This window comes from Podarcis liolepis, assembly GCF_965112155.1.
Source record: "Podarcis liolepis genome assembly, chromosome: 6".
NCBI lineage: Eukaryota > Metazoa > Chordata > Lepidosauria > Squamata > Lacertidae > Podarcis > Podarcis liolepis.
The window spans coordinates 53,555,805-53,576,772 of NC_139559.1; the positions used below are offsets into that span (position 1 = coordinate 53,555,805).

General features: G+C 39.7%; 1 protein-coding gene across 2 annotated transcripts; it reads right to left on the reverse strand.

Annotated features, from left to right (window-relative positions):
* Positions 1-313: 313 nt before the first annotated feature.
* EFCAB14 (EF-hand calcium binding domain 14) lies at positions 314-19,748 on the reverse strand. Of its 2 annotated transcripts, none has more exons than XM_083509663.1 (11): positions 19,153-19,748; positions 17,407-17,555; positions 14,603-14,748; positions 13,240-13,338; positions 12,673-12,783; positions 11,910-12,011; positions 10,117-10,305; positions 8,584-8,649; positions 7,744-7,852; positions 6,358-6,489; positions 314-5,284 (listed from the first exon to the last, which is right to left on the reverse strand). In XM_083509663.1, the coding sequence occupies exons 1-11, from the start codon at positions 19,383-19,385 to the stop codon at positions 5,109-5,111; spliced, it is 1,512 nt and encodes a 503-aa protein (XP_083365789.1). In that variant the 5' UTR covers positions 19,386-19,748; the 3' UTR covers positions 314-5,108. The 2 variants fall into 2 exon arrangements, with proteins under 2 accessions (XP_083365789.1, XP_083365788.1); XM_083509662.1 differs by having other exon boundaries at positions 8,569-8,649; positions 19,153-19,677.
* Positions 19,749-20,968: the final 1,220 nt, after the last annotated feature.

A 20,968-nucleotide genomic window follows, 5' to 3' on the forward strand; every position in this document is an offset into this window, starting at 1 on the left:
CTCCAGAGCAGATAGGGGGTAGGTACAGGGTACACACACACAGGTAAAAGAGCGGAAGTTCCATTACACCAATGTAAATCCTTGCACTAATGGAACAAGTGAATTGGATGAGATGAGTGTCAATGTGGAGAATTATTAGCACAGGAAAAGATTAATCTGTCCAACAGTGTGCATAATGGAATGAAAGCCACACAATTTTTAACATTTCTGAACTGAGCCGGCTGCAAGCTTTGAACAGCAATAAACATCTTGTCAGCTTATGCTGCAAAGCATTTCCTTAATATAAAATTTGATTTTGAAAATAAAATGCCAATTACACCCCAAACAAAGTGTTTTTATTTAAATTTGACATTCACAAATGCATGATAGGTGCAAAATTCTGTAGCTAAAACCAGCTTTAATTCATACAAGTTTTTCTACAGTTCTAAAAGATATCCAATTTGCTTATAAGATGTCAGCAATTCAGCCAATATATATGGAAGGCCAGCTTAAAATAAATTATTTACACAATGCTCAACTAAAATATTTAGTGCAGTAGGCCAACACAAATTATAAAGAAAATAAACCAAAGCAAAGCTAAGAATCTTAGCAAACAATTCTGTTCAAAATTCTAAAAAACCCCCCACAAAACTGACTGGCTATTCCTATGCGGAAAAGCTTCTCCTAAGACAAGAAACACTGGCGGATATGAACATGGAATAGCTCAACTTTTCCTGGATAGTTTTAGTTCTCTTCACTGTAGCTAAAACACACAAAGGACAAGATCAATACAACCTTTCCAGCACCAAAGACGCAGCTGTCTTAAATACTTCAGAGAAAAATAAACTGTCTCTTGCTCTTAATGCTGTGGAGTCCTTACTATTAAATCCTCTTTTTATATGACCACTCCAAACCAAATGTTTTAAGTCACACATTTGTTTTATAAATACTCATCAGTTTCATTTCTGCCATCACAAGAGATGCTACAAACAAATTTTATTATTGTGTATTAATTCTCAACCAACATATTTTCAATCTTGGCTGAAGGGCAACAGGGATCACTTCAGTTTTCAGAGAATGCCTCATCTTCACTGGAAGCATTCCAAAAGTGTTAAAATAAGAAACTCAGTATTCACCCAAAGACCTTCAGTACTGCAGCACTAAAGTGGCTATCCCAGTTTCGTTGGCATTCTTGAAGAAGCAGGTAAAAAAGTTAACCATAGCTATAACCATCTATGTGCTTCTTCCCAACACAGAATGCCACATCACAATGCTGAGGATACTAAACATTGAACAGAAGCTTGGATTTAAGCTTGTGGCTCAAACCCATTTCCCTCCTTTATTTCCATATGTTGCTGGGAGAAGTTACATTAGCACTACTGCACGGGGCTGTGTGCTCCACAGCCTACAAAATATAGCAAAACACTTGCATTGTAAAACACAAGCAGCAAACCGTTAGCAACTTGAGCTAAAACAGTATTCCCTAGAATACATGATTTAGTTCTGCTTGGTATGTTACTGCTGTTATAGTCTTCACAGCCCCATGGATGTTCCTGTTAACATACGCAACTATTGTTCTAACCACAGTACTTGGTTTCTTCTTCAGAGAGAAGAAATTAGACCCAGTTCATGTTATCAGAGATGGGTGGAGACCTACTTTTTATCATCGGTCCCCACATCACACCAGCAAAATGGACCCATGTGAGTTTGCTGAATGATGTGGTTCTCTCCCACACACACACTCAGGTGCTGGAAAATGCTACTGTGGGAAGGAGCCATATACTGTAATTAAAACAACACACAAGTCTCTGTACAATTCCCTTGCTGCTCAGGCAACATGAACTGGGCTTTGGAAAGCTTTCTGCATGAGAGGCATCCTTTGAAGTGAGATGGTTTCCAAAAATGTTTCCCTTCATGAAAACTGAGATGGTAGAGTTCCGGAGGACTATCACTTTAGTAGTTGAGCATCCAGCCAGCCATGAATATTCCAAAGTATTTGAATGGGATTCCCTATTATGGCATACACCTCAAAGAAAAATTAAACAATTGTCAGTTATTTGCTTAAGAGTGGGGCTAGAAAAGAGCTTCCTTCCATATTAACCATACAAACTAATCTTCCAAAAATACCTTCAACAATTTGGCATACAATCATATTACATAGGTACAAATAAATACTAGCCAAGTTATTTTTATTGCTTCATTTAATTTGGTCAACAGTTTTATACAGAAAGCAGATTAAAAAAGTGATTGATATTTGTCTGAGAGAGCACTGGTTTTCAGTAATCTTGAAATATTTTTCTACTTCACTGGGCAAGGTCAACTTGCCCAGGTAGGAAACTGGTAGTAAAAAATTAGAGAACCTATGAGAGAAATTTGGTTTTCAAGGCTTTTCATTATTGTAATGTTTTTGGAGGAATCGTTTCCATCTACTCTAGAGTAAACCAACATTATATCAGACCTCCATGTACACTAGTCTTCTATTAACAGCGACCAGAGTGGCTGGGGCAACTCAGATAGGTGGCATATAGATAAAAGTATTATTATTATTGTCCATGGCATGCATATTCAGATGACTGTAAAGTCTGTACTTTGTTGTGTTACTTTGCTGATCAAATTAAAAGTGAAAAGGTAAAATCCTTTTAAAATATCAAAGAATTCTTAAGTTTAAGCAAGGGAACTGTAAAAAGGACCAAGCTGCAGTATACATCAAAAGACTCTTCACATTTGCACACACTTTTTAAAACAGCACATGTGGAGTCCCCAATCCAGATATGAACTGCGGTGCTGAATCAATGGGTTAATCTTTACTCTCTGTGTGGTGATCCCAATGGAAATCCCTCCCACAAGCTATTTGCCCTATGAGACAATTTCAGAAGGCAGGATTTTCATCACAACAATGATACTGGGAGCGGGGAGGGTTAACCCTCTTCTACTCATGCAACAGGGACGCAGGTGGCGCTGTGGTCTAAACCACAGAGCCTTGGGCTTGCTGATCAGATGGTTGGCGGTTCAAATCCCCACGATGGGGAGAGCTCCCGTTGTTCAGTCCCAGCTCCTGCCAACCTAGCAGTTCAAAAGCATGTCAAAGTGCAAGTAGATAAATAGGTACTGCTCCGGCGGGAAGGTAAACGGCATTTCCATGCGCTGCTCTGGCTCGCCAGAATCGGCTTAGACATGCTGGCCACATGACCTGGAAGCTGTCTGTGGACAAACGCCGGCTCCCTCGGCCTATAGAGCGAGATGAGCGCGCAACCCCAGAGTCGTCCGCGACTGGACCTAACGGTCAGGGATACCTTTACCTTTACTCATGCCACAAGGGACGCGGGTGGCGCTGTGGTCTAAACCACTGGACCTCTTGGGCTTGCCGATTGGAAGGTCGGTGGTTTGAATCCCCACTCTGGCACTCGTCATGCTCCTCCATACACCAATAGTGATTTAAGTCATGCAAGCCACATAACCCGGAAAGCTGTCTTTAGACAAACGCTGGCTCCCTCAGCCTGAAAGCGAGATGAGCGCCACAACCCCATAGTTGTCTTTGACTGGACTTAATCCATCCAGGGCTCCTTTACCATCCCTTTTTTTAACCTTTACTCATGCCACATTGCCAACCTGGATCAGGACACCACACTGCTATTTAAAAAAAAACAACACTATGTACAAATGCAAAGATACACTCCATGTTTGGCCCCAAATATCCCCAACCTTTTCCTGGCTCACATAAATCAAGAAAGAAGTAAAATGATTTTTCCACTAATGACATCTCTGGTATGTTACTGTGTTGAAAGTAACCTATGCTTATTTTACTAATGCAATTACGGCTTTGCGCAGGTCAGTGGGGAAATAAATACATGGAGAGTGGCAGAATCCCAATCTTTATTACCCCAACACACACCTGTGCAGAGCTGTGATTGTGGGATTATCCATTAGAGGCTTACAGGGTCCCAGAGCCCTCCTGCCTGGGCAAGCACATACTAGGGTTTGGAAGGGAGATGGGAGGACTCTAGGACGCTGTCAGAGCCCTTGTACAGCCTTCCCCAAGCCAGGCAAGCAGCCCTCCAACTTGCAGGGGCCCTGGTTCCAGGGGTTCCTGACCAGGAACATAACCCCCATGTAAAACAACCTCTGATTTGCTGAGATTTGTATTAAGGTGAGGAAATTTAATTCAATAAATGTTAGCCAAAATAAGAGGGAAAGTCTACAGAAAGGCTAGTAACTGCACTTCTTCTAAAAGTTTTTAATACTAAACAATCCATATGAAATTGAATGGCAGAGGGAAAGATCTAGTTATTATTCTAACTCCCATGGTTCTGAGTATAAAATAAACAGGAACTTTATTTCTTCTCATCTTCAGGGACAAAAGTCCTTCTGAGAGTCTGGTAGACAGGTATCTTAGTATCTGAAAGTTATCCATGGATTCCCATGCAACTATGGGAAAAGCAGATCCCCAAAGTGTGGTCCTAAGGAGAAACATGTATTTCCAGCCTCCTCCAACACAACTTACTTTGGGATCCTTATTACTTTTAATAGATTGCCAAGTTGACTCAGATGTAATTGATTCAGTTTTAAATATTTACAATGAAAAGAGCCCCCATCCTGTGAAGATAGATGCTTTTATTTTTTTATTCTAAAGTGCAGCTAATTTAAGGCAAATTTGAAATATAAAATACATGTCTGTCAATATATACACACATATTCTAATTTGAAGACAAGTGCTTCCCTTATAAGGGAAATAAAAACTTTGAGCTAAAATTCTTAGTGCAATTTAAGGTGCAGCCCAGTTATCCAAAACCATGGCAGAATATAATCCTCTAAGCCTCAATCCAGAGAAAATTTAGTTGCACCTATGTGCCCTCTACTTGTCAACAGAGTTTAGGCATTACCAAATAATCTCGGGATTAGAGGTTCAAAATTGAAAATCTGAGGAGTCTGTATCTCTTAAATTAAATCAAAAATTAGCTTTCCATATTTTCCAAAGAACACAAAATTAAAACGGTGTCAACATGTACACTAAGTTAGCTGCAAAGATTAGTATATAATTCAGAAAGTGCCAGATGTAGCTTTTAACTTATCAGTTTTTCTTGTATAGCTACTGTAGTCCTTCAATACTGTTATTTATATATGTAGAGATACTATAAACCTAAAGCCATCCTTAGTTCCAGTAAGGAATACTTCTCATCTCCATCTGTATCAAATTCTTTAAAGCTCTGGGAATCATACACTGCAGATCCAACCAGTTTTTGCAGGTCTTCATAGGATAGCTTGCCATCAGAGTCTTGGCTGATGGTCCTGAATAAATCCTGAAGGTCTGCAAGAAGGAACAAATAATTTTAAAGAACAGACAGTAGCTAAGAAGTATTAACACTTTCCTCCAGCAGCAGTAGCTTTTTCCACGAGACACACAAAATACACACTATATGGTCTGTAATATACATTCCGGTAGATAAAGAGCCGTTTTTTTAAGCCAAGAACTACTAGCACTGGGTCTGCACAATCCTCCTCCCCTTGCATGCCAACGTTGCTGCTTCTATTGCCATTTGTTTAAACCAGTTTCTCATTACTAATCAGGATATGAAACCAGGTTGTTAGTCAAAATTCACCCAGTTTCCCAGTTCAGAGCTAACAGGAAACTGTGGCTTAAACATAGCACAGCAGAATATTTTCTCAGCATGTAAGGTAAGGAGGGGGAGTGATAACAGGGGGTAAGTGAGGCATGACTCATTCTCAGATTGCTAGATGTGAATCAGCCCAAAAGAGAATCATTCTCTGTGGACATTTAAACAAAAGCAACATTGATTTGTTAAAATATTGGACCTCTCTCAACAGTTTGAACCAGAAACCTCAGATTTGCTTGAGAACATTACAAAGTAAATTGTACCTCTGCCAAATAAATCCTGGTCAGTGTTTCAGTTCACCCTGTATATCTTTTATACATCTTCACCACTGTTTTCTCTACTTTTGAACACTTATGGCTGAACAGCATGCAACTTGCAACTGCACAAATCTTTAAAAAATATCCAGACAAGAATCTACCTCCCTTAAGTTACCCATCTTTGCAGGCTTTTAAGCAGGCATAAATGTTTACCACTGCATTTTCCATAATCTTAAGGATTCAGACTGGCTGCAATTGCGATGCTATTCTTGAGCTACCCACTATGACCTCAAGGTCTTGTTTCTGGCCACCTACTGCCATTTCAGACTCCGTAAGTGCATAAAATTATCTTTTTACCCAGGCATGCATCGCTTTACACTTGTTTGCACTGAATCAATTTGCTGTTTTACTGCACATTCACTCAGCTTGGAGAGGTCCTTTGGGATTGTTTATGCTACATTTGAAAAATGTTCTCTATGGTCCATTCATTTCCAACCATATGTGGTTACCTTCTATGTTGGATATTCCAGGTAATGACAAGTCTCTTGGGTGTCTATTCCCCTCAAAACTGCTGCCAACTGATCTTGAAGAAAGTCTTGGAAGCTTTGTAGGCTTTGATGTAGTGCTCTGGAGTTTTCCTCCTGTCAAGAAATTTTACAGTAGTTGTTGCTAATTATCTGGCAAGAGTAGGCGGAAGGCAATTATGCTTCAAAAAGGGGGGATACATGAAGATGGTATCCAACATAATTTGGCACTTTCAACACAGTAACATACCAGAGATGTCATTAGTGGAAAAATCAGTGCAGGTGGCAGCAACATTTTTGGGCTAGTGGGTATCTATGAAATTTTGAAAAAGTGCCATCGGTGCCAGTCACAAAAGGATTTCCATATCCAAAAGAACAGAAAAGGCAACAGGGCAAAGTGGTGCAATCATGCCCCCCCCCAGCCTATGGGGAAAGGCATCTACATCAGCTACCACTGCACTCTCTCATAAAGAAGCTCATTGCACCTCTCCCCTTGTTCCAACTGAAGGGGGTGTCCAATTCTGGCATCCAATGTAACATGGGTATCTTTAAAGGGAGCATGTTCAATGTAGGAGAGATTGAGCCAGTGCAAACAGGAACTGAGCCAGAAGAGCAAACAGACACTCACATAATGCAGATTTCAGAGAGTATATTTACTGGTACTGGTGGACACATTGGTGCTTGTGGGTGTCACACTGGTAACCCCAGACTTTAACATTTTATAGAAAGTATCTTCTAATGAGGCAGAGGGCTTTCCCCTTTGAACATGGAAAAGTAATGGCCCAGTCTTTTCCAACTTGCTTCTTCTTGTGCATTTTGAATGGAAAAGCACATTTCAAATGTATAACCTAGCCTTACTGATGTGGCACGTGTGTTTCTATGCTAGAGTATTAACTCAGTAAGGCAAAGGAAAATATTTTGACTGATCATTTACTGGGGACTTTGACATGATAACTACCTTGCCTTTTCATTACAGCACAATAAGAGTGATATACATGTAGAAATGCTCACTTGAATGATCAAAGCATTTCATATGCTGAAAGTGATAGAACTGATAAATTTGGAACTGAATTGTACATGCCTCAATTGTTCCTGTTAATAATGTGGTTCTGTTAATAGTTTTTCCTTCCAAAGTAAGCACTTATATTTTTACACTTCTTGTTATTTGTCTTTGCATAAAGGATGAGCTATGAGAGGCTTCGGTCAGAAGCTCGTAACTAGAGACCAGCTATCAGACATATTTCCACTCCTTTCAGCACCCGGTTTGCTCGTTTGTCCAAGGAACTGTAGTGCAAGTGACTCATGATTAAATAAGCTAAAGCAGCAGTATAGTAATTTAGTGTAGGAAGTAAAACTATATGCAACATTCACCTTTTTTCAGTGCTTCAGATCGATCACTTTCTGGTTTGCTTGACAGAGCGTTGATCAGCTGCAGCTTCTCTCTTAACATAGATACCTGAGAATCCCCATTTTCTATATTCTGTACAATACCAACAGAAATATTTCCATGAAAAAACACTTCCAATTTCAGACTAAGTTGTAATAAACTGCAAGATTCCACAGTTCAGAAGTCTAAGTACTTCATCTATAAGCATCATATCACCCATATGTTCTACAGAACCCCTGTGACCTATTATGGTGGCCATAGGATTAGATAACATAATCTTTAAGATGCTACAATACACTTTTTCCATAGACCAATAAGGCCAAAATAAAATAATAATTTCACTTGCCCACTAACCTGACAAAACAAGAACATATTCAACAGGACCAGTTTACTATAGCATTTTCTGTACGAGTGAATACCTTATTTGTGAAAAATAAGATACTCTGCACCAACCAACCTCACCCAGCCAGCATTTAAAATGGTCATTTACTTTTATCAAAATCTGCATAACCTTGTTTATCCTTAGTAAGTTCTTATTACCTAGGAAGATCTTAGAGTGTCTCTCTGGTGTGCAACATGTAGCTTGCTTTTAAGAGCAAGCCAGAGAGATCTCCAGCACATATAGTTTAATACATTGAAGAATAGATTTATTCTAATTTGAAGCTGTACCATTTTGCATATTTCCTTAGTTGGAGTTTGTTATCACACCTTCCAGTCTTTACGGGTAAATTAGGGAAAGCAGGAAAAAAATGTGTACTAATATGATATGGCTTGCTTTTAAACACTACTTCTGGTTTCCCTAGAATTACCTCCATGCCCAGTACCTTTTCAGTAGTAGTTTCATTCCTTGGTTCATTTTCTACTTTCACCGAGGTAGTTAAGTCGCCCACCTGCAAAAAGCAAAACCAAAAGAAAGGCTTATGTTTGTGTCTTCTTCTAAAATATAGTTTACCCTTAAGCGATACAAGAAATGAACACCCTAGGACTAGCTAGTAAGCACAAATATATTAAAATGTAGCTGTGTGAGTAAGCAGCAAGACCTATTATTTGAACAACTATATTGGAGAGAAAAGTTAATATACAAGGCTCACCAGGACATGCTGAGATCAATGGAAGCTCAGACAGTCCTAGTCTGCAACTAGCACAACCCAGTGGCTATTTAAGAAAATAGAAAGAGAAGTACACTGGAGGTTGAAATAGCATATCAATAAGGCTGCCACTGCATCAGTAATTACATCAGCATGACTGTATAATAACTGTACAACAGGAACACACAGAGAGCAGTGCTGCCAGAAAGGTGAAGCTGGGGATCCAATATGCTGAACAACCAAAATCTAATGAGAGTTACACATTTTAGTGCCAATGTCCAATACAGTCTGATCAATACAGTTTCTCCTAGCCTTCCTTCTACATTTGCCATCTCAGGTGGCAATTGCATTATACAGTTTTCAGTCCTACATATGGCCAAGATTTCCAGCTTCATTATTTGAGATTTCTAATCCCCTAAAAGCATTAAAGTATACATTCAACTATTACACTTGCTCTAGATGTTTGCCATTTCACCATAGTACTTCCACTCCTGTGTTTAATTTTTTAAAAAAGAACAGAATCACAGAAAAATATCATTTTGTCTAGTGCCCAGCCAAGTTGCCATTCTGACAGCCAGTTCCAACAGCTCCTTTTCTTTTCATCCCAATATGTCCCAAAATCTTGCAGAACATGGAAAGAAAAATGTTTTCGGTGAGAAAACTTGAAGTAGGCATGTAGAATCTGGCTTTGTCAACATTTCAGGCTACTTATTAACGTACAAGATTTTTCTAGGTGCAGAGTCTCAGTGCATAGTCAGATGAGAGTAGCTACACAAAATGCTGCAACAAATATTAATTGATTCAGGTAGGCTCTTACTTGCAATGCAAACACTACTACTGCATCCATACAATCTTGCAATCCAAGTCCAATCCAATGCATGTCGACTCAGAAACAACTCCCTCTGACATAAATGGGGCTTACTTCCTAAGAAGTGTGTAGGACTGCAGTTTTAACTTTGTAATAAAACTGAAGCACAGTTCTCATAGACATTAAGAGTATAGTGGATTTTACTGTTCAAATTATCAGTCAACAAAAGCTGTACAAGCAAATTAGAAATTCAAGGTGACCAAGAGAATGGCCTCTTTCACTATAGTTAGCATTTACAACTCCACACACCAAGCGTAAATTGCAATTTCTTTTTGGAAAGTGTGGCTTTCCCAGTATCAGTTCAACCACTATGCAGTACAACTAATCCATATAGCATACAGCAAACATAACTATTTTGCAAAAATTCGTTTCTCAAACACCCACAATAGCTAGGCACTTACCATGCCAAGGGTCAGGTTTTCTCTTTTTTCCAGTTTATTCACTGTCATATGATTTTCTAATGAAGCAACTCTCCAACTTAGATTCCCAACTGTGGAGTCCATATTGAAAAGTTTTAAATCATTCTGTTTCTGGTACAACATTAGGGTAGAGTTTACCTCTTCTATAGAGGTATGTAGGTACTGGTTATCCTGTTCAACACAGAAAAAAATGTTCTTACATTATAGAAACAGCAATAACTAAGAGAAAGCAGTTCATACTTATGCAATTGTTGTCATTCATCTGCAGCTTGACTCTATGCTGGCATAAATAAATCCCTAAATTCAGCAAAGAGTATTCCCAAGAGTCATTGGACTGCAGCTCAAATAGGGTTTAGAGCCACTTGACAAATCCTTAAATGAAGGAGGTCTGTTAGTTCTTTGAAAGTTGAAAGCTGGGTTTCAGCAACTACCCTCTGTGAAAACAGGTGTGGTAAATCTCACAGGCCTTATGTTCAGTTGTTTTAGTGCAAGCAACCTTCAAAGAGTACAAAGCCTAACAGATCAAACAAAATAATTTGCCAACATGTTGTTTTAATACCACTGTGTTATTTAATATATTTTACTGATACCTTTATTTTATAATAAATACACTTTGCCAGTGTTTTGCAAGGCAGTTTGACAAGTGGGCATAGCAATTTACTACTCACTAATTAAGTACTTAACTAGGGCAAATGACTAACCACAAAGCTAGGAGATCTATTTCAAGAACTGCCATGTTGTTGACTGTTTTAATATTGATGGTTTCTTTCAAAGAAATTGAATGTTTTTCCTTTATAACATGCAAAGAAAGACATATTGCTCAATTTTCAGAATTCACAGTTGGACAATAAATTAATTAAAATGAATTAAATTGCCTCAAAATAGTGTGTGAGAAAGCTTCTTAGTTCTCCAGAACTCCACATTGTGCTGGATGTTATGCAATACAAGGGATTGAGGGAAGAGACTATTACACAAATCACAACCTAAAATTAATATCCAGCTTCTTATTATGAAGACTGTCATATTCTCTTTTATTTCTGCTCTCTGCCTAGGAAACTGAATTTCACTAATGGTTAGACACTGACCTGGGCGAAAGATTCCTGCTTTGCAGGGGGTTGGACTAGATCAGTGATGGCCAAACTTGACCCTCCAGCTATTTCGGGACTACAACTCCCATCATCCCTAGCTAACGGACCAGTGGTCATGGATGATGGGAACTGTAGTCCCAAAACAGCTGGAGGGCCAAGTTTGGCCATCACTGGACTAGATGATCCTTATGGTTCCTTCCAACTCAATAATTCTATGATTCTATGAAGTTCTATTCAGTATAGATCCTGTGAAATTAATGACCACGACACCAATTTCAATCAGTCTACTCCAGGGGTCAGCAACCTTCTTCAGCCGTGGGCCGGTCCACCATCCCTCAGAGAATGTGGTGGGCCAGGCTTTTTTTTTTTGGGGGGGGGGGAGAATTGAACCAATTCCTATGCCCCATAAATAACCCAGAGATGAATTTTAAATAAAAGCACACATTCTACTCATGTAAAAACACGCTGATTCCCGGACCACCCACGGGCCAGACTGAGAAGCCCACAGGCCTTAGGCTGCCTACCCCTGGTCTACTCCGAGTATAACTAATCTTAAATATCAACCCATGTTTCCTTAAAATAGAGGCTGACAGTTTCTTCTTTGTCCCAGAATCCTAGTTTAAAATAGTTTTACAGAAATCTTGAAATACTGATTTGCAAAGCATCTAAAGCAGCAACAAGCTGTACCTGTTTACAACTGTCTGTCAGATTCTTCTCACTTATTTGGGGGGTTGGAGAGGAGGGAAATGAAGGCAGCTGCTTTCCTCTAACATCTTCTGCGAGTTCACTCTAATAAAAGTAGTAAAAATGAATTTTTGAAACCAGTTATTTAAACTTTGAACATGGGAACCAAGCTTTCACAAACACAAAACTAGGAAAACAGAGGGTAGCAGACTGTGATATACACAAATATACTGGTGCTCCATGTAAATGTATTTAAGAGATTCAAAATAAATAAACAAGTGCAATATGACAAGTATTGTATGGATGGAAAGCAGTTAGGAAACATGGGAGATATGTGATGCTCCCTCAGCATGCGATTACTCAAAAGGTTCTTGTTATAATTAAAGTCACATTTACTTGCTTTGCTTGATTTAAGAAATAGTACAAGGAGCATATGAAGAGGGTGGATCAGGAAAGTCCATTGAGGCTAGACACCCAATCCCCTATTAATTGGGCATTAATCGTTAACTTATTGACATCCTCAAAGATGACCAATATTTACAAATTTGTTTATAGTATCTAGGAATCTGAAAGACTTAAGCTTCCCATCCCTGTTAAACTTTAACATGGAGTTCTGCAACAATAAACTGGAGAATACAGATTTTCATCCAAAACATTGATTGCCTTTAAAAAGACATTTTTTTACTGTCAAATGACATAGCCAAAATGAAGTTCATATGGGAATTATCACAGAATGAACTACTATCAGATTAATACAAGTCCTTACCATCTCATTTTGGAGTGTCTCTATAGTTTTCTTATGTTCTTCAATTGCTGCCTGCATACTCTCAACATCATGATGAACACTAGTTACAGTGCTACCTATAGTAGCAACACTCTGGGGAAAAAACCCAATCATAATCTTGTAGTATCAGTGGTATATTAAAAAGTGTGAGACTCAAATGTATTAATTCCAGAAGAGTAGCTAATAAATAATAATAACCACCACACTTCACATAAGATCCCAAGGCAGGTTACATTTAGAAACTTGTAATATAATACAACAATGCAAACACGAACATGCAACCCCAACCCAAAATACCAAGCAATACAATACAAACAACCCATATAACCTTACAAAAAACCACATGGGAGAGTCATACTGAACAAACTGCGCACATCCTGACATTATGCAATGTGACCCAGTGCAGCAGTATCATTTCCCACCTACATACTTCCTACAAGTGATTAACACCATTGTACACTGATAGCAGTGGTTCAAAAAACTCTGATTCAAAATACTTTTCTAGCTTGCAGAATTTGATAAACACAATATACTTGGTGTAGTACATACTTTCTGAAGCTCTTCTACTGTGACAGGAAGATTAATCAAATCAGAAGCAGATTTAATGTTCGTTTTGAGGTGATTTACAGCTGACATCAACAAAGAAATCTAAAACGAGAGGAAGATGTTATTTCATTCTCTCTCAGAGTAGAGGTTACAGATTAATCATTTAAACATAAATGGCACAGCACCTAATACTGGGAAGCCTCCTGAGTCTGTACTACATACAACTAGGCACAACCATGGTAACACTTTGCTCAGAATCTACTGGTGGATTCGTCAGTATCAGCCTACTGATTAAGCAGGTTGCTAGCTCACTGCTAACTTCTAAGCACCATTAACTCTTCTATCATAAGAGAAGTGGGGTATAAGGAAACATTTTCCAACTACTGAAATACACTAAACAGGCAAAAATTCAAAAAGCACACACTTCCTTCCCAGCTTTTAGAGTCACTGAACATTCTTTTAAAAAATTAGGAACAATCCAATTGTGCAGAGACTTTCTATGTTTACTCCTTCCATGAGAACGCTTCTCAGTTTCCTTTTGAATATGATTTGTTGAAACAAGCTAATTTCATAACCAATGATTTGCCTTGTTTCAAGCAAGCAACAAATATTAACAAGTCAAGTGCAAATGAAGTGGAAGTAAAATTTCTTATTTCCTTTTAGCAGCAGCACAAAAGGAAGAGGGAGAGGGCAGCATGCTTGTTACTGTCACAAAAAACCATGGTTTATTGCATTGTCAGAACTCAAGCTAAGCCAATGGCCACAACTGCACATAAGACTTAAACTATATTTAGAAATCCATACTGTGCGCAAGCCACATGCTGGAGCATGCAGCTTATGCCCTGCTGCTTTACACAAGCACATGAATAAACCACAAAGTCAACAGCTTTGAGTAACATCTGAACATGAAATCGTGTTTTTTTCTCCAAACAAATGACCACTTTAGCCACTTCTAAATCATAGTTTGTTGGTGGCTTAGTTACTATGGTTTGTCAGGGAGAAAGCAAACCATGGCCCCAACTTTGGTAATTATTGTAACCTACCTATATTATGGCTTGTTTACCTGCTTGCACAAAGGAGAAGTGAAGCAGGAGCCCTTGGGTTGGATGAACCAGCACACAACTAATGTACTGTGTGGCTTACGGAACCATACTTTATAGCTTAACATTATGTACTATCACAGACAGTAAAAAGGATGGATTAATAACTTTTACCAGTTTAAAAAATGTCAACATACACGTTGACCCAGAATGTTGCTCTTCAATAGCAATCATACCAATAATAGCAAATGGCTCAACTAAGATGTTATAAGACATATTTTAAATGGCTTAGATTATAACTTTACTTGAATGGTCACTTACTTTACCTGTTTGCTTATTTCAGTGATGTTTACCCATATTTTGCTTAATCCCGCATCTCCATTCTCAATCTTTTCCAGTTCCTTTTGTTTATTAAGCAGATCTTCAGTCAATCTAGGAATTTCTTGGAATGAGGTTTTTTGATTAGACTCCACTAAAACACAAAGTCAGAAGCAATAGTTATCCATCAACACGAAGATCTGAGAACACAAGCATGAATTCTTTAATAGGTATGCCTTCATTGCTTTGTAATTTGGGACTGAATTCTAACCATATTAGAATTGATTTTAGCCAAGCTTCCACACTGTGCATTTAGGAACAAAGAGTAAGCTAAACAAAGTTGTAGATTAACAGACATATGTGAAAGACATCATAAAATGTATTGCAGGAACCACCTTCCTGTAATCTGTGTCTGCTCTTAAGAGAGAGAAGTTGAATTAAATAGGCAGTTTATTATTGTCAAGGAAATGAGTTACATACACTAATGACTAAATAACCATTGGAATTATTTTGATGAACAGACAATATGATGCTAAGGTACTATTAGTAATCTTTATTGAATTCCATTTTTACTCAATCATTGTTATGTCCTTACGACTTCAGCTGTGTCATATGCTTCAGCAACATAACAAGAAAAAAGCAATACCCAAGCTGCTTGTACATTTGTTTATTATTAATTGCATTCATACCCCACCAAGGAGCTCAAGGTGGCATATATAGTCCCTCCCCAATTTTTATCCTCACAACAACCCTGTGTGGTAGGTTATGCTGAGAGACTGACTGGCCCAAGATCACCCAGTAATCTTCATGGCCAAGCAGCGATTCAAACTCTTGTCTCCCAGGTTCTACTCCAGCACACTAACCACTATACCATACTGGCTGTTGGAAGAGCACAACGCTGAATTTCACCCACTAAGTATAATGGGACTCCCACTACCACTTTATGAAGTGTATATACAATAATATAACCTCTTTCTTTCAAGTTTCAAATATGCTTCCAAGCATGCTCTCCTTAGTAATTTTCTTTCGTAACAGAGTTATGCCATTAAGCTTAACAGTCTGTTAATATCTAGAAACATAGTTTTATTCAAGAATATTTTTATTATATTTTTTTCATAAATATGTGTACTATCAGTGTACACATATCAAGGCAGCTTAAAACTGACAAAATCTAAAACTACCAGTTATCACATTTACTTTTTTTCTTAATTGCCTACATAAGCCTAGTGACATAAAAAGTGTTCAGCAAAAGTTTAAAGACTAAAGCAGATGTCTGCTGAATCTCAACCAGAACAGCATTTCGCAGGACTGCGCCAATGATGCTGAAAGCTTGCTTTACTGGCTACATAATTTGAACCTCAGTGACTCAAAGGATAACTAGCAATGCTCCTACAGATCATATAACTGATTGAGCTAGGATATAAGGGTTCAGGAAGTCATTAAAGTACCGTTGGACTTAAGTTGTCCAGAGCTTTGTAGATTAATACAACAACCTTAGATTGATGGACCTTGGACCTAGCTCAGTAAAATGAAATAAAATTGAATTCTGAATGCCTGTCAAAACTTACAAGATTGGATAGAACTATTTAAAGCTTTTAGAACAAACACCAGAGAGCTCTTTTAAGTACACTGTGTTTTTAATTTTTTTCTTAGTAGAGAATTCAGGTCTTAAAAGCGACAAATACAGCTGAGAAATGCAGTAATTGCTCAGCCTATAAGAAAAACTGTCATATTCAACACAGTACGTTTTCAAGACAGTTCATTAACAGACATAAAACCAAGTAACCTATTTGAAGAATGAATAGCGCTTTGAAGATTAAGCTCTAAAGCTGATGGGTGACCTGAAAGTGTCATAATAAAAAACAAGATAGTATTTCACCATTGCCGTTAGTGGTTTTCCTCCTGGAAACACGCCAATTAATTGTGAAATCCTCTCCCCTACAGAGTTGGATCAACAGCAAAAGTGGTTTGTTATATGCCAGTATATAGTCTCACAAATCACCTGGACCAAGTATCCAGGTATGTATATAAATTATATCAAAAAGGCAAATTATAGTTGCTGTGATGATCAATACATGCATGTATACCTTCCAAGATTAACAGATCGTGTTTTGGAGTTTACAGTGAAGAAAAGCTTGGCTAGAAATGAACTGGTAGTTTGTTTATCTTTCGTAGCTATATAGCATCAACAGCTTTGAAGAAAATCACTTCCTCCTAAGCAATTCCCTTCACCTCATGGTATTAGCCTTCCTTGGAATTTTTGTATGGCAATTTCTATCTCATACTTCTAGTAAAATTAGCAAGGGACCAAATCAATATGGATCTTTCCTGTTCACAATCACCATCAGATGACACAGAGATGTGAACTTGTCTACCCACTGCCACCCACAAGACAAAGCAGCTGCAATTTTTCAGGATACTTTAGCATCTCAGCCTTTCAAAATATTCTTGAGTACTTGAATTTTTTAAACACATTCACCAAGGATCACAGAAATCTAATTACATTATTTGTAAGCATTAAATAGTTCAAATAAGACATATGCCAATAGATATGGCTTCTGCCTTTTAAAAATACATGTATGGCCATGTGTTTTTAATCACCTGTGGCTTATAGAGGATGGCAAAAGATTTGTTACAACACCTAGTAACAGAGTTATAGTATTTTGTACACAAATGACCATTTGTCAGCATGTTTGCTTCATATTAAAACAGACTATAAAGAGTGTTTTTGGCAATTACCAGCTATATAAGACTTTGTCCCATATCCCACAAGTTATTATAAAGAAAGGGAAAACCAAAGATCAGTACTTACTAGTTCGAAACCGCTCCTTTAATTCATCCAGGTCTTCCTTGAGAGCAACCTGCATCCATACCAAGCCAACACAAGCTACCACACAAGCAGCCAAAATGACAAAAGCACATAATGGGTAGCAAAGCTTGCAGCATCGCAGGTAGTCACCCCTAAATGAATAAATAAATGGTTCAGCTACATCACAATGGCTAAATATCACACAAAATTGGCACTTACATTGTATTCAATATTAATGCAATATATTACTCTCTCACAATTCAATCCAATGCAAAACAGCTAGATAAATTCAAAACTAGTTTATTATTCAAGGGCCTTCACCTAAATCCCTTGACCAGAGGTTGTTATTAATTCTTGACTGTAGGAATTGCATTAATTATTCAGTATCTAGTAATCCAAGTTCTTGCTGATATTTTACCTTTTTTGATACAAATGTTCAAGGAAGAGAATTTGTCATGATGTTCTAGATTAGTATCCTAATCCAACAATGGAAACATTGGCAAAAGGGTACTTGCACAGAATAGCACAGGATCAGAATATCTAGCACTCTGTACACTTCCCTGGTCTTAACGTTAATTACAAATTACTACAACCAGCTTTTTTGGGGGGGGGGAGTTATAATCAAATTTGAAGTACTGTGAGAACTATTTCTGTTTTAATAAGCTTGAAGGAATTTGACCTTTTTTCACAATGACCCACAAAGCAGAATTTAGGGATAAGTCTTATTAGAACTGGTGCAGGGAACCTTTGGCCTTCCAGATGTTGCTGAACTACAAGTACTGTCATGCTTGCTGGGGCTGACAGGAGTTGTAGTTCAACCACATTTAAAAGGGCCAAAGGTTCCCCACATCTGTATTGAGGATTCCTTCTTCCAGAACTCAAACAGAATCTTGTTTCACAACAAACTGCACTGAAGACTTAATACATCAGATTGCCATTGACCAGTAGAAAGTACACCAAAGACCACAGGAAAGGCATTAACCAGAGGTATAGATCAATCAAGATCAAATGTATTAGAGCATGGTTATGAGCACCCGAAGCTATATTCAGGAGATCTATATTTGGCGTGCTCTGGTCCATGGGGTCACGAAGAGTCGGACACGACTATACGACTAAACAACAACCAGCTTAGCAGAAAAGTCCCTGGGCTCCTTCAGGAAGAAGCATGGGATATAAATTGAATAAATGAAATAAACAAAACGACAATAACCAAGCAAAAAGAATGGCACTAGTAGTCCCACCCACACACCTGGGCTTAGTGCAAGAGCAACAAGTTATACCAGAAACACACCCAGCTATTTATGTCGCAGACAGCTTCCCTCTCAGAACAAAAACTCACTGTTTGTGTTAACAATCTGCTCCAGATCCTCAGTAGCCTTAACTCACTTTCAACCCCAGCACACCCAAATGTTACCCACCCAGTCACCAACTTTCCAACTCAGATGCAATCATGTCAACCTTACACTCCCAACGCCCCAACCCCTCTCCTCTCAGCATACTCCCGATGGAGCTAGTACGTGACTCTTCCACATGCACCTCAACCCCGTCCCTTCATCCCTACCCACCCAACCCACTCTTGAGTCCCAAATACCGCATGGGGCAGCCCCCGACTAATAACACATCGTATCTAAAGTTACATTTCACACTCCTCTCGTCCTGCCCGAGCCATGCCCGACCCTCCACGGACCGAGGTCCCTCGCCCCCTCCTCCCCAAGCGCAACCGCTCCCTGCTTCTCTTGCGGGCCTCACTTGGCAAAGCGGGAGCGGGCGCCCGGGAGTCCGAAGCCGTCCCCGAACTCCGGGCCGGAAGAGCTGCTGCTGCTGCTCTCGGCGGACTCGGTGCGGAGGAGCCGGTGGCCCGAGGCGGAGCCTTTCCTCGGGTGTCTCTTCTTGCGCCCGCCGCCGCCGCCGCTCCCGCTTCCCCGGTCCCCATTCCCGCCGCCCAGTCCGATGAGCGCGTTGAGCTCCTTGCGCTTCTTCATCCTTTTCTGCTGGGCCGGGGCAGGAGCCGGGGAAGCCGGGCAGCAGCGCAACCCGGGAGGGGCTCCCAACTCCGGACCACGGCTCGCCAGCTTCAGCGTCTCGGAGGTTTCCCCGACCGCCCTGGAGCAGCCTCAGCGGGGCTGGCGCGGCGCCCTCAGACGCCGGCGGTGCCGTTGCTGCTCTTTCTTATCGGCTGCTCCTCCCGCCACAACCGCCCGACCCATGGCAGCTGAGCGGGCGCAGCTTCCTCCTCGCCCTCAGCGCCTGCCGGCCAATACGAGGCGCTGCCATTGGCTGGAAAAGGTTGAGGAAGCTGGCTGGACGGCTTTGCTCTGGCGCCTACCAGCATCGGCCGCTCCTATTGGACAAAAGGGCAACTCCTCTTCGCCTGTAACGCCTCTCTCAACCGTAGATGTATTCGGGGATTCTCATTGGCTGCTGAGCCAATTAATGCCAGCCCACAGCGAGAACGTAGAGAAATTATTAAAGGGCCAGTACTGTATATAGCTTTGTGGTATTAGGTCAGTTTTAAGCACAGTAATGACCGAAACGTACTGAGCAGCTTCCGGTCGGAAAGTGAGACGGCCATTGACCAAGATGCACTTGGGGCTCAGACTCGGTCTCCTTGAATCTCATTGGAGCAGATGCTTCTCATAGTCTTTTGTTAACATGTTCTGTTCTGTTTATGGTTTAACTTTAAGCAACCATCTGAGACAGTTGTGAATAAATCTGAGCTAACAATAATAGCAGTGTTCCTCTAATATATATCCATCGGAAAATGGTCACTGATGGTAATTTCACCTAGATGATCTAGTAAACATAGTTTGGAAAGGTTAGAAAATAAAAAAGTGGGCATCATGCGCAAGTTAGCATAAGTCTGCAGAAACAATTTTCAAAAACCACCAGTAACGCTCTTATGAAGAACAGCACCTACATCCATAAAGGGCATGTCAAATTATAAATGTTTCAATAATAGCCAGTGTAATGTAATATAACATTGTTATAAGAGACTATAGAGCTGGGGCTGTGCAGCCCAAAATAAACTAGGTAAAATATATACCCACATCTCCAGGAGACTGTCCTCTACAAGATGGCATTGAACTGAGTCCAATACTTCGTTGGACACAAGATGCTGCAAATAGTAATCAAAACATATAGTGATTAAGCAGCCTGGGGTGTGCACCCTAAAATAATCTTTGGGGCACTACAAATCTTTGGCCCACCATAAAAGAATCCCCTGCATCTGGTCCAATGCTTTGTTTGAGGGTAGAACATTATCAAGCATGATGCCCTTGTGCCAATAACCAGAATATGCAGACCAGAATCAGAAACTGCTGGTAAGCAACTGAAAATAATTTTTGGGCTATCACAAATTATTTACCCACACATCAGTGTGGTGGGGTGGCATCACTCATCTGATCTCCTGGCTGTTGAGTCACTGCTGCTTATCTGAGGAGGAGAGGATGAAGCAGCAGGGAGGTCAATGCTAACACACCAGCAAGACCACCAGATTCACAGCCACCTCTCCCTTTCCTGCCTAGTAAACAGTGGCAACTCAGCTGTCAGATGTTTAGGTGAGTGC